At 37.5% G+C, this 12,990-nt stretch overlaps 1 protein-coding gene and 1 pseudogene across 1 annotated transcript in view; both read left to right on the top strand.

Moving 5' to 3' along the window:
* Positions 1–2,846: 2,846 nt before the first annotated feature.
* The window catches only part of PCGF6 (polycomb group ring finger 6), a gene marked incomplete at its 3' end in the record, with an annotated part of 29,823 nt that continues 19,679 nt past the window's right edge, over positions 2,847–12,990 (top strand). The window contains exons 1-7 of the mRNA XM_059397710.1: positions 2,847–3,425; positions 4,205–4,304; positions 4,395–4,491; positions 5,305–5,360; positions 5,461–5,520; positions 6,401–6,509; positions 11,382–11,409. Coding sequence (XP_059253693.1) covers positions 2,895–3,425; positions 4,205–4,304; positions 4,395–4,491; positions 5,305–5,360; positions 5,461–5,520; positions 6,401–6,509; positions 11,382–11,409 — 981 coding nt within the window. The remainder of the gene's footprint in view (positions 3,426–4,204; positions 4,305–4,394; positions 4,492–5,304; positions 5,361–5,460; positions 5,521–6,400; positions 6,510–11,381; positions 11,410–12,990) is intronic.
* Positions 7,394–9,858, top strand: LOC132015476 (small ribosomal subunit protein eS12-like; annotated as a pseudogene).

The following is a 12,990-nucleotide window of genomic DNA, read 5'->3' as shown; positions in this document are numbered from 1 at the left end:
GTTGTTGTTGTTAGTTTTTTTTATTTAAGTAATCTATTTAGTTGGGTAAATGTACTTGGGTACATGGGGCTTAAACTCACAACTCTGAGATCAAGAGTCACATGCTCTTCTGACTGAGCCAGCCAGGTGCCTCAGCCCTTTGGTTTTTAATCTGCTTTTAAAAATTAAGGTTTTGGGGCACCTGCGTGGCTCAGTGGGTTAAGCCTCTGCCTTCAGCTCAGGTCATGATCTCAGGGTACTGGGATCGATCCCCTCATTGGGCTCTCTGCTCTTCAGGGAGACTGCTTCCCTCTCTCTCTCTCTGCCTACTTGTGATCTCTGTCTATCAAGTAAATAAATAAAATCTTTTAAAAAAAATTAAGGTCTTCAGTGAGTTATTTACTTACATCAAAGAGTACCAGGAAATCACTCCAAGTCCCAAGGAGCATTTATGATTTCTTGATTCCCCAGCTTGTCCCACAAAATGTTCATGGATCTGCTTTAAAAATTTCATACCCAGAAACTCACTATCCTTCACAATCAACCAACCTCTGCCATCTCCCAGTGAATTAATGTGTGAAACTTTCGTAAGTTTTTAGATATGATTTTTTTTTCTAAGTAGGCTGTACACTCAAGGTGGGGCTCAAATTCACAACTCCCAGAACAAGAGTCACATGCTCCACCAGTTGAACCAACCAGGCACCCCTAGATATGATTTCTGTTTGAAATGTCAAAGCAACACCTCCTCCCTTCAAAAAACCAACTCTATAGCATCTCTCTTGGTCTAATAATCATACAAGGAGTACAAATACTGTTTGTGTTAGATCCACTTTTGCTGTTTTACATTTACACAATTTTAACTAGTTAGCATCCAGGGTAAGAGTGAAGTTCTAGCTCAGTCTAGAATATGATTCAGTTCTGATGCTTTGTCAAAATGTAAAGTCCCTGATAAGTGCTAAAATATAACTCTGATGTGCAAACACACTTGGATCACAATGGAGATGCAAGAAATTCTCATTTTATGAAATAGATACATCCCGGAAGTCCTTACATATTTTTAAATATCACATAATTTAGCCATTTACCATATGGGTTAGTTGGTCTACCATAGAAATATAACCAGTAGGATATATATATATTTACTAATATACTTATTACAAGGAACTGCTTTACACAATTATGGGGGCTTGCTAGGTAGGTCTGAAATCTTGTAGGGCAGGCCAACATGCTGGAAACTCCTGGGAAGGATTAATGCTGCAGGTCTCAGGAAAAATTTCTCTTCCAGGAGAATCTCTCAGTTTTACTTCTCAGGCCATTCAACTGATTGAATAAAATCTGTTCAGATTATACAGGATATCTCTTACTTAAAATCAACTGATTGCAGCGTTAATTATATCTACAAATACCTTCACAGAACACCTAGGTAAGTGTTTGAATCATTGGGCAGTATAGCCTAGCCAAGATGACACATAAAACTACCTTTTATACCATAGGACTAACAAAGCCTGCAGATATTTCTGTTTACCAGCTAAACTGACACGACCTGGTAGCAGTAATACAAATTTCCTAATTCCTCAGCTTGCCAGCTTTGAAAATGTGCAATTCTTGATTGTATTTTTTTAAGTTTGGGGATTATCAATATTTTACATTTTTGTATTATACATAAAGTAAAACTTTGTTACTATTAATAATATTTCATATCATACTACAAAATTTTATAATTAAAGCTCATGGCACAAGTAATTCTTTTTCATCAGGTAGCTCTTAACAATGCTGAAAGGTTAGAAGCTATATTCCTTTATCTAATGTAACCATGTGGAAGCGCTTACAGTTTTAGAGCCCGGTAAGGAGAGTATCTCAGGTATTGTGTATGTTTGTCTCTTTCAATCTCTCTCTCTTCAGTGTCCTCTCAATATCCTGGTCTAAGTTCTCATTCCCCTCCCTTGAGGCTTTATACTCCTCCGTGTAGAAGGAGACATTTCCTTTCTTAAACTTTTTGGATCTTGCAAATTTCAGTATCTTAGGCTTGACCAGAGTTTGGGAACTGCAGAGAGAAAGGTAGAGACTAGTGCAGGAGCAATGGGGACACATTAAATCTGATTGTTTTCCCCAAACAAGCATAGTGACTTCATTTCCTCACCATTCCCTAAGAAAAATGTACACCACTCCCACATGAGCATTAATTTTACTCAGTGACAACCCAGTCTCTCTCAGATATTTTTCCCCCAGCATTTTTTCTTGATTTCTTTCTGAATCCAGCTTGCAAGCATCATGACATTAGCCGGCACTATGTTAGTCAGCAATTCCAAATATCTTTCCTAAAAAAATTGGGGGTGGGGGTGGGAGTGCCTGAATAGGTCTCAGTTCCTGCTACAATAGACCTTCCATAAATGTTTGTTGAATTAAATATAATGGACTTTCCTCTATGTGTTGGGAACTCACGGATGGTCTTCCAACGGCGATTAAGTTTCCATCCTGTGGCAATACAAGATTTAATTGCTCTAAGTAAGTAAACTTACATATTTCAAAAATAGAGACGTCATACTTCCTAATGGAAATAATCTTGGATGAAAGAAACGCACAATGGCTCTTCAAATTTAAGTCGTTATTGTTCATAATACGACATTACTTTAAAGCCCATTTAAGTGCTCCGCCCATCAACTGATGCAGACAGAATACTGCTGTCTGGAACGGTACCAATTTTGTCATTTTTGAAAGGGAGTGAAGAGACGGGCGGGTCGGCTCAGTCTGTAGAACCTGCGGCTCTTGATCTCAGGATGGGGAGATCGAGCCCCACGCTGGGTACACAGATTACTTTAAAAAATTAAATCTTAAAAAAATAAACAAAAGGGAGTAAAGACAGCGTCAGCCTTCCAAAGAAAAAATTCTAATACGACCCTCAGGCCCCACCCTATATGCAAAGGGGCTCAGGGCACGCCCGTCCAGGTTTAGGTGAGGGGCAGCGAACCACATTTCCCAGCGGGCCCTGCAGGTCTCCCGCGCCTGCGCACTGGCCGCCTAGGCAGGTAGGCAGAACTCCCGCGCTATCCAGCCGCCGGGTCTCGTCTTCCCCGGTCTCTGCCCCCGGCATGGAGAGGGTCTCGGTGGCCGCAGGGAGCGCGGGCATCGACAAGGCCGAGGGAGCTGCAGCCATGCGGCCGCCGCCTGCTGTCTCCCCGCCTGCTCTCACCCCGGCACCCGCAGCGGGTGAGGAGGGCCCGCCGCCTTTGCCCGAGGCGGGGGCTCCAGGCTGCTCGGGCTCCCGGCCCCCAGAGTTGGAGCCCGAGCGCAGCCTGGGCCGCATGAGGGGCCGCTTCGAGGACGAGGACGACGAGTTGGAAGAGGATGAGGAGCTGGAGGAAGAGGAGGAGGAGGAGGAGGAAGAGATGAGCCACTTCTCGCTGAGGCTGGAGGGGGGTCGGCCGGACTCAGAGGACGAGGAGGAGGTATTTATAGCCGGTGCCCGACCACGCGGGGCCGGAGGGGCCTGAGGGTCCAAGCCAGCCCACCCCAGTAAGAGCCGGGCCGCGTCCCCAGCTCGCCGCTGCAGCCTTTGGCACTCGCGTCGACCTCCACCCCTCCCTCTCAACCTGCCTAGGCATGTGGCGCGGACTGGTCCGCACCCGATTCCTTGCCAACTCTTTTTGTGAGCTTCCTGCCAATCACTTAGGCTCTCCTGGTCCGACTCTGTTATTCTGTAAATAATTATTAAATTATGCCAGGCGGGTAGGGGCCAAGGGTACAGTGCTCCTGCTTTCCAAGAGCTTACGGTCGGACAGGGAAACAGTCCCTTTCTACAGGGTGTTCAGAGGATGGTAAACCCCTATCTCATAAGTTTAATTGGGAAGGGGTTTTGTTCGTTTTTTTTTAATGTGGTAGCGCATACTTTATAAAGTTGGTAAGACCTAGCCAGTCGGAATTGATATATTAAACGTAAACACCAGTATCTGGAAAGTTTGCCCATTTTGTAATTAATTCATAAAGTAAGATGCCCCTCATCTGGTAATATAAAGTATATCTAAAAGAATGAGATCTTTTTGAAACATTGGTTTATATTGTGTTATTGTAACTTCGATTAGGATTTTGAAGGGTTGGAGGTACTGTAACATGTTTCCGTGTTGCAAATTAAGTTACACATTGTTTATAATGAAATGTGGGGATTATGTTTTAAGAATTTGAGAAGACAAGTACTTGTATTTTACAACTATTTGCATTGCATTTCCAGCGCCTGATTAATCTCTCTGAGCTGACACCATACATCTTGTGTTCCATTTGCAAAGGTTACTTAATAGATGCAACTACCATTACAGAATGTCTTCATACGTGTAAGCATATAGTTCACATTTCAAACTAATACATTGAATTTTTGAAATGTCTCTAAAACATCCTAATTTAAACATTTTCTTTTTCAACAGTTTGTAAAAGCTGCATTGTAAGACATTTTTACTATAGCAACAGATGTCCAAAATGCAACATAGTAGTACATCAGACACAACCTCTTTATAACATAAGGTAAGACAAATATATAAGTAAAATTTGTATTTTAAATATACTTTTTCTGAAGGCTTCTAGTTGTGTAGTTGGGAATAAACTCTTGACCTCTTTTGAAAAGGGAACTACGTATTCTCTAAAATACATATAGAACACTTACTCTGTACCAGGCACTGTGATATCTGCTGGGGACAAAAAATTTTAAAAAGCACAGGCCTCTCTTTTTGAGGATTTTAATTTAGTCACTCAAGTTAATGAAACTAGTTTAGGCTTGTCATTTTGGGGATATTTAGAATACTTTTTAAAAAGGAATTTTTAAAAATTTATTTTGAAATTACTTTTTTAAAGTAATGCCTGAGACAGCTGTCCTCTTTAGAAAAACCTGTTTATCATAGGTCATTTGGGGTTTTGTTTTGTTTTGTTTTCCCAGATATTCCATTCATATTCCATCTCCTAAGGGAAGAAAAATACTAAAGGTGGATTACTTTCATGTGTTCAGCAAATACTATTACGTTTTTACTCCTTCATAGAAGAATGCTTTATAGATGATGCACAGAAGTTCAAAATACAGTCTCTGCAAGGGAGTAAGACCAGAACACATGGAATAATTGAGCAAACTATTCAAGAGTCTATGATTACTTATGATTACTTAGAATTAATTACTTGAGGTCACCTCAGTGAGAGCCAGTGCTACCTAAAAGTAATTCACCTCTGAAAAAGGAGATAATCCACTCCCAAGAGAAAACAGTTGCAAAGAGCATCATTCACTCTCACTCTGTACCATAATGCGTTTTGCTGAATTCTGAGGTATTCTCCATCCTTTCCTTTTATTAGGTTGGACCGACAATTACAAGACATAGTGTACAAATTAGTGATCAATCTAGAGGAAAGTAAGTTTGTTTTATTACATAGTTGTGAATCCCAGAATCTCTGCTGACTCTACTAGTTACATTTTAAGTGTAATTTAGTCTGTGTTTTATCATTTTTTAGGAGAAAAAAAGCAAATGCATGATTTCTATAAAGAAAGAGGTCTAGAAGTACCTAAACCTGGTAAGTTTGGGTGTATATCATAATATATTTGTAGCTTTAAGAATACTAAATAAAATTTACTCCCTTTGAGGTTCTTTTTGGTGATAGCCAGTTATTTTATGATCAAAGAGGGAGAAAGATTATGAAGGTAAAGATGTAGTATAATCCAATTTGATTATTTGTATAAATTAAAGGACATAGGTTCTTTAGCTAGACTGAGTTTGATCCTAGCTCTGCCCCTTTACTTTCTGTGAGACTTCAATATCTCAGTTTCCTCATCTATAAAGTAGGGATAATGATAGCACTTCATAAAAGTGTTGTAAGTATACATTGAGTAATACAAAGCACTTAAAACAGTGCCTGGAACATAGTAACTGTTCAGATAGTTTTTGTGATGATGGTAATGTCAGAGTATAGAAGTTAGATAAATTTCTGTTTAAATCCGGGTTCTTCCACTTATTACGTATTGCCTAATCTCACTTAAACAGTAATCTCAGTTTCTTTGTAGTTTTAACTGTTAAAAAAAAAGAGTAGCGGTATACTTAGGGGATTATAATAAGATTAAACAAGAACGTACATGTACAGGGCTGAGTATGAGCCCTGAACTCTGGCACGCAGTAGTGCTTGTTAAAGATTACGTGTATCTCTTGTGTAGTGATGAGCTCTCTCTGTGACCCTGATAAACCAGCCACATATGTCTGCTTTCCATTGTGAAGTGGTCCCCAGGTGCAATTTCACTGGCTTTGACAGATTAGTTAATGTTATTAGAGAAAGGGAGTTTGAGTGTTTTATGATCTTTTAAATAGTCAACATAGTTATAATATGTGTAATTATTTTTCAAAGATCTCAATTCATGAAATTTTTATTCTAACTCAGCTTTTTTCCTTTGGCTGTTAAATAGCTGTTCCACAGCCAGTCCCTTCAAGCAAAGGAAGATCTAAGAAAGTCTTAGAATCCGTGTTTCGTATTCCACCTGAACTTGATATGTCTTTATTACTAGAGTTCATTGGGTGAGTACCCTAAAACTCTACCTCTTAACTGTAAAATAAAGAACTTGTTAAGTCCCAGCAGTTACAAAATCATCCTGAACTCAGGTATAATCAAGTTCTTCTGGTATCCTTTTAAAAAAATTAATCTTGAAATATTCATGACTTAAAGAATAGTACTATAATCACTTGTATCACTATCATCTGGCTTAAGAAATAACCCATGCTAGTATGCTGGAAGCCCTTCGGCTACCTCTTCCTGTTCACCGTCCCCTCTCCCCCCCCTTAGAGGTTAATAACCACTCTCCTAAAAGTAATGATTGATATTCCCATGATTTTTAAAATATGTTTATCTCATGTATCAATGCTTAAGTAATATGTAGAATTGCTTTTGTCCATTAAAAACTTCAGATAGTATCATATGTTGTAAGTGTTCATAAGTTGTAAGTGTTTTACAACTTGCTTTTTTTTTTCCAACTTGTTTTTTTCACTCAGCATTCTGTGATTCATCTGTGTGGAAATGTGTAGCTCTAGTTAATTCATTTTCACCATTGCCATACCATAATTTATCTTTTCTTGTACTGTTGAACATTTAACTTGTTTCCAGTTTTTTTTTTTTGCTATTATAAACAATGTTACTTTATGTATTTGTATACATATCTCCATATATATGTTATATATATCTATTCACATACACATATATAAGATAGTTATCTAAGAATATATGTTTGCAGAGTCTTAGCATATGTTTGTTTTTAACTTTTCTTGGTTTTGCCAAATTGTTTTTTTAAGTAGTTGGATATCCTTTTAATTCGTATGAATTGCTTCTTTCAAAAGATATATGTAGCATATGGTGTACTCTGTTATATTGCAACACTGTTAAACACTGTCCTGATCACAGAGTTGGCATGTATCAAACTGCAGTTTTCAGAATACTTAGTTTGCAGAATAAAGTAAAGTGCTTTTTTTTTTTAAAAATATGGATTTCCCATTTTATGTCACTGATGATTACTTTTTAATTATTTCCACCTTATAATGCTAGGTTGCCTATATCACTTACTAGTATTCAGCTTGTACTGTATTGTATTTATCTTTTTATGCAGTCACTCTGTTATCAGCTGATATAAAGGACCTCTAAGAGGCCAGAAACGTTTCTCCTGCCTACACAAATCCCACGTAGTAATGGTTGATAATGAAATAAAAATCCATTTGGAAGAATGAACAGAAACTATGTAATACCAGACTTCAAACCAGCAATTTCTGATAATAAGGAGTGTGTTTCAATCTAAATGTCCAAAAGGGACCTGGTTAAATAATGGTATATAGCACATGAGTGTTAGCGTGTGTTAGCTAACGCTGTGTGTTAGCCTGATAGTATACGTGCTAATATGGAACAGTCTCCAAAAGAGGAGACTACATAGTGTGTTTCTGCTTACTTATTTATTTTAAAGAGAATGATGGAAAAGATGTGTGTAGACATATGTTTTGCATGCACAGACCATTCCTGAAAGGATATATAAGAAAATGTTAATGGCAGTTAGTTGCCAGAAACTAGTATGTGAGTCTACGATGGGAAAGTCTTTCTTTTCATTGTATTTGAATTTTTACAATGTAACTTGATTTTTAATAAGTAAAATTAAAATTTGAAACCTGAAAGGAATTTATATTTCCAAAAAATATTTTGGGAAATGTAACATTTCCTACAATGCACGGTAAGAACTGATGATTGGGTTTTTTAATACATTTTTTGAAAAGTGGCAAGGATGCAAAGATAGCAGATATGTGATGGATGTGCCACCATTGCCTCTTCTTTTACCCACCTGCAGAAATCAATAATTAATCATGGCAGGCTCTCCTAATGAGTGAGACTTGACCACAGTACTCAAGGCTGTCATTACCACTTAACAAACTTACTATATTATTAGTACATCCCGTCCTATAGAAAAAAGAGCCCTCATGCTCTTTCCCTGCTGCCAGTCGCCAGGAGGCTGAGGATTAGGTGGACTCAGTTTAGCTTCACCCGAAACCCACCGCCAAGGCCGAGAAAAGCATTGCTGCTGGAAGTATAATGGACATTAATACTGCTTTACAAGAGGTGCTGAAGACCGCCCTCACCCATACTGGCCTAAGCATGTGGAATTTACAAAACTGCCAAAACCTTAGACAAGCACCAAACCCATCTTTTTGTGTTTGCATCCAACTGTGATGAGCCTATGTATGTCAAGTTGATGGAGGCCCCTTATGCCGAAAACTAAATCAGCCTAACTAAGACTGATGACAGAAAGAAGCTAGGGGAATGGGTGGGCCTCTATAAAATTGACAGAGAAGGAAAACCCCATAAGTGGTTGGTTGCAGTTGTGTAGTGGTTAAAGGCTATGGCAAAGAGTCTTGGGCCAGGATGTCATTGACGAATACTTCAAATATAAGAAATGAACAAATAAAAAACTTGGTTCTTGTTCCAAAAAAAGAAAAAAGAAAAAGAGCCCTCACTTGGAATAAAGGATCTAGATTTAAATCCTCGCTTCTCTATTATCTAGCTTTGTAATCACTAACAAGTTGCTTTTTGTTTATTCATAAGATGTTTGTTAAGGTCCTGCTATATGTACCAGCACAGCCTTCTGCTAGTTGTTGAGAATACAGTTTGAATAAGTCAGCCATGGCCTTGGCCCTCATGGAACTTTTAGTTTTAACTTCTCAGAGCTTCAGCTTCCCTATCTGTAAAAAGCAAGAATTGAGCCTTTTATGTGGCTGATTATGATGAGTAGTCTAACTTATAATATAGCTCTTTATCTGTTTTCAACTGGTTGAGGGGAAGAAAGCTTCCAGTGTGGCAAGGAGTCCTTTTGAAAGAAAGCTTCCAGAGGCAAAGAATCCTTTTGAAGTCACCAGTCCCCCGAGTTCACTACATGGAAGAGCTTTTATGTTACCACAAAGTCAGGCTCCTGAGGGTAGCCCATAGACAGCTCTTTCACGGCAGGGCAAGTGGCAGAGGAGTTTTAACCTGATGCGAGTACAAAAGCAAATTTGGTCCAGCTTTTGAGCCCACTTAAGTTGGAAGAGCAAAAAAACTGAGGTAGGTTCAGCCTGTGAACAGTGTTTTTTCAACTATTGGAATGTGAAGTTAGATTCCCCACCCCCCCAAACTGGGTATGCTGTGTTTTGTGATCTTTAGATAGTCTTGTACTTGTCCTTTTTTGTTCTTTAGTTTCTGTGAGTAAAGTAGAAGATGATCAGTTTCTGAATTTCTGAATTGAAGATTATAATAGCAACTAACAAGATTGTTCTAAGTATCAACTTATGGTATTCCTACCATGTCTAAACTATTATCAATATGTGAATATTGAAATAATGCAGGGTCATTCAAAAATAAAAGTTAAAGTAGTCTGTGGTACTGTAATTTGTACATGTGTCTAGTGTGGAAAATGGACTCACATGACATACATGTGATAGAACAGAAATTTCATGCAGTCTTAAACTCAGTAGCATTTAGTGAACCAGGGAGGTGATAGCCAACTGTATGCTGTATTAATCCAGTTAGAGTATTATGTTCAACTCTGTGCACTACATTTTAAGAGAGATGGTAAGCCAAGGTGTAACCAGAACAGTAAAAGTTTTGAAAACCATGGCATATGTGGTAAGGGAAGGAACAAAAATAATCTGAAAAAGAGAAAACAGTCATAAGCCCCTTAAGTTCATTTCAGATCTTTAGAGGGTTATCATATAAAAGAAAGATTGAGTCTAGTTCATAAGACTACCAAAAGGCAGAACTAGGATTAGCGGGCGTAAGTTACAGGGAGAAACATATTTGCTTCAGTGTAAGCAAGCAATTCTAACAAAGTTGCCCACAAATGGAACAGACTGACTTGTCAGATAAACTCTCTATCTCTTTAGATGCCTAAGCAGAAGCCAGATGACCATATATCATGGATTCAATAGAGATAATTCTTGTAAAAAAATAGAATATTACAACTCTAAGCTTATATATTTTAGGTTTCTAGTATATCCACATATATAACATTTATCTTAATGTAATATTTTATAATATAGCTTCTATGTTATATTTTAATATATTTCTTTATTTGTATTATAAGAATATGCCGTAGCTGATGCAATTGTGATCTGGCCTCTTCACAACATGATAGGGAAGAGAGAATGCGGGTTTTGTTGCTAGATAAACCTGAGTTGGAAGCTTTATCACTTAATAGCTCTGTGACCTTAAGCAAGTTATTAAACCTCTCTGAGCTTTATTCTCTTCTATAGAAGGGGAATACTAATACCTGATATGCAGGGCTTTATGAGGACTAAATGAAAAACATGCATCCTATTATGAAGACCTACTATAATGCCTGGTACATAGTAGATGCCCAACAAAAATTAGTGCCCCTTGTCTCCTCATGACATAAACATAATTGATTTAACCAAGAAATATCTTTGTACTTCAAGGTAAAGAGCAAACTGAGTAAATCATGCCCATTATTGCTATAAGTAAAACAATAGGCAATCTAGCAGACTTCTTGTAAGAAATCTATTTTGTAAGGGTTACTGTAAAGAAAAAGACACATTAATTATAATAGAAAGTTTTACTTTAAATTGGAAAATGTTAGAATGCTACATGTGTGGAAAATCTAAATATTAAGGATATACTTTTAACTCCTGGAAGTATACAAAGTAGTGTAACTCCTGGAAGTATACAAAGTAGTGTAGAATAGTAGGTAACACTGCCTTTGCCTTACCAGTAGGTGGCAGAAATGACAACTACATTTATTTGTTTCTTAAAGGGTTAGGTTTTAAAATTAAACTGATGTTCCTCAAATACTTATATTGATGTTATTTTTCTGTGTTATATGATTTAATGTATAGTTTAAAATGTTGATTAATTTTGCTTTCGTTTTTCAGTGCTAATGAAGGCACGGGACATTTTAAGGTATTTTATTTTTATTTACTTCACAGGAGGACCCTGTAGTCCACAATTACAGAGTCAGATTAGCAATCATGTGGAGAATGTTTTCGATTACAATACAGTTTTGTAAATAAAAGTTGTAGAAATGTGAAGTACATTTAGTAATGCTCTCATAATAAGTTTATGAGAAAAGAGTTATTAAGTAGGGATTTGTTATTAATTCAGGACAGTGGTCTAAGTAAACAAGTGAGAAATTTTAAGAACTCTAAAACCAAATACTGTGATAATTTGGTGACTTTAAAAAATATTTCAAAGTGGGCGCCTTGGTGGCTCAGTTGTTAAGCATCTGCCTTCTGTTCAGATCATGATCCCAGGATCCTGGGATCAAGCCCTGCATTGGGGTCCCTGGTCAGCTGGAAGCCTACTTCTCCCTCTCCCAGTCCCCCTGCTTGTGTTCCTTTTCTCACTGTGTCTCTCTCTGTCAAATAAATAAATGAAATATTAAAAAAATATTTCAAAGCATTTTTTGCATAGTTGGCAGAGTTAAATATGAGCTTAAATTTTTACTTGCATGTAACATTTTGGGCTCAAGGTAAACCTGCCCAAACTTGTTGCTTCAATCATTTACTAAAATTTTAGAGGTAAGAATGAAGTCCTTTGTTAATGTACCTAAGTTCAGAGTTTGTCTTAAAGCCTCTATTATCACAGGCCCCATTATACCCAGTGTTGCTCCTATACTACGAGTCGTTCGGGAAGAGGTAACGTTTCCTTTTTTTTTTTTTTTTTTTTTTTTTTTTTAAGGTAACTTTTTGAAAAGGGCTAAATCAGGCCTTACAGTTACTTGGGTCTGTAAATATATAGGAAATAGCTGACTTTGATCTGTATAGATTTTTTGACACTTTTTCAAAGTCTGTACTAATATTTGGGTGAATTATACCTGGTTGGGTATACTGTTTTATGAATACAATATTGGCTTAGAGATGTGGATTAAAATGTAGGAATAGATGGGTACTTCTGTGGATGAAGTATATTATAGACGTTTCCCAGAGATCAGTGGGATGGAGGGAATGCAGTGTTAAGTTTGGTAACTTTGAATTTATTCTAAGTTGTCAAATATCAGATTTATGGTGATAAGGGAGTTCTTTCCCTAGTAGTATGGTGGGTGGGAAAATAGCATATAAATTTCTCGTATGGGACAAGTACAGTGTCATATGATCCTAGAGTTTGCCAAAGATGTTTGTCAAATGACCTGTAGTAGCCACACAGACCAACAGAGTATAAAAACGTCGTGAAGAAAGAACAGACATTAATTTGAAATATTAACCTGTTGCTTCCACAAAAGCACATATGGACCTAGAATATTTATGTAGTTCTAATAGTCACACATTAGAAAAATATGACAATACCACCTGTGAAGTATTCTTGCCAAAACAAATGTGCGGCTGATCATACTCCCTAGATTTAATTACTAATTTACAAGAAATCCAGGGGACAAAGGAACATGTTAAATGACACCGTAGGAATATAATAAGCCAAATCTAGACAGTGGGAAGCTACAGCACAAACAGTTTTTTTTTTGGAATAAAAGGGAGAGGTGAAGAGAAA

This window comes from Mustela nigripes, chromosome 4 (assembly GCF_022355385.1).
Source record: "Mustela nigripes isolate SB6536 chromosome 4, MUSNIG.SB6536, whole genome shotgun sequence".
Classification (NCBI taxonomy): Eukaryota; Metazoa; Chordata; class Mammalia; order Carnivora; family Mustelidae; genus Mustela; species Mustela nigripes.
This window is presented reverse-complemented; position numbering and strand designations above follow the sequence as displayed.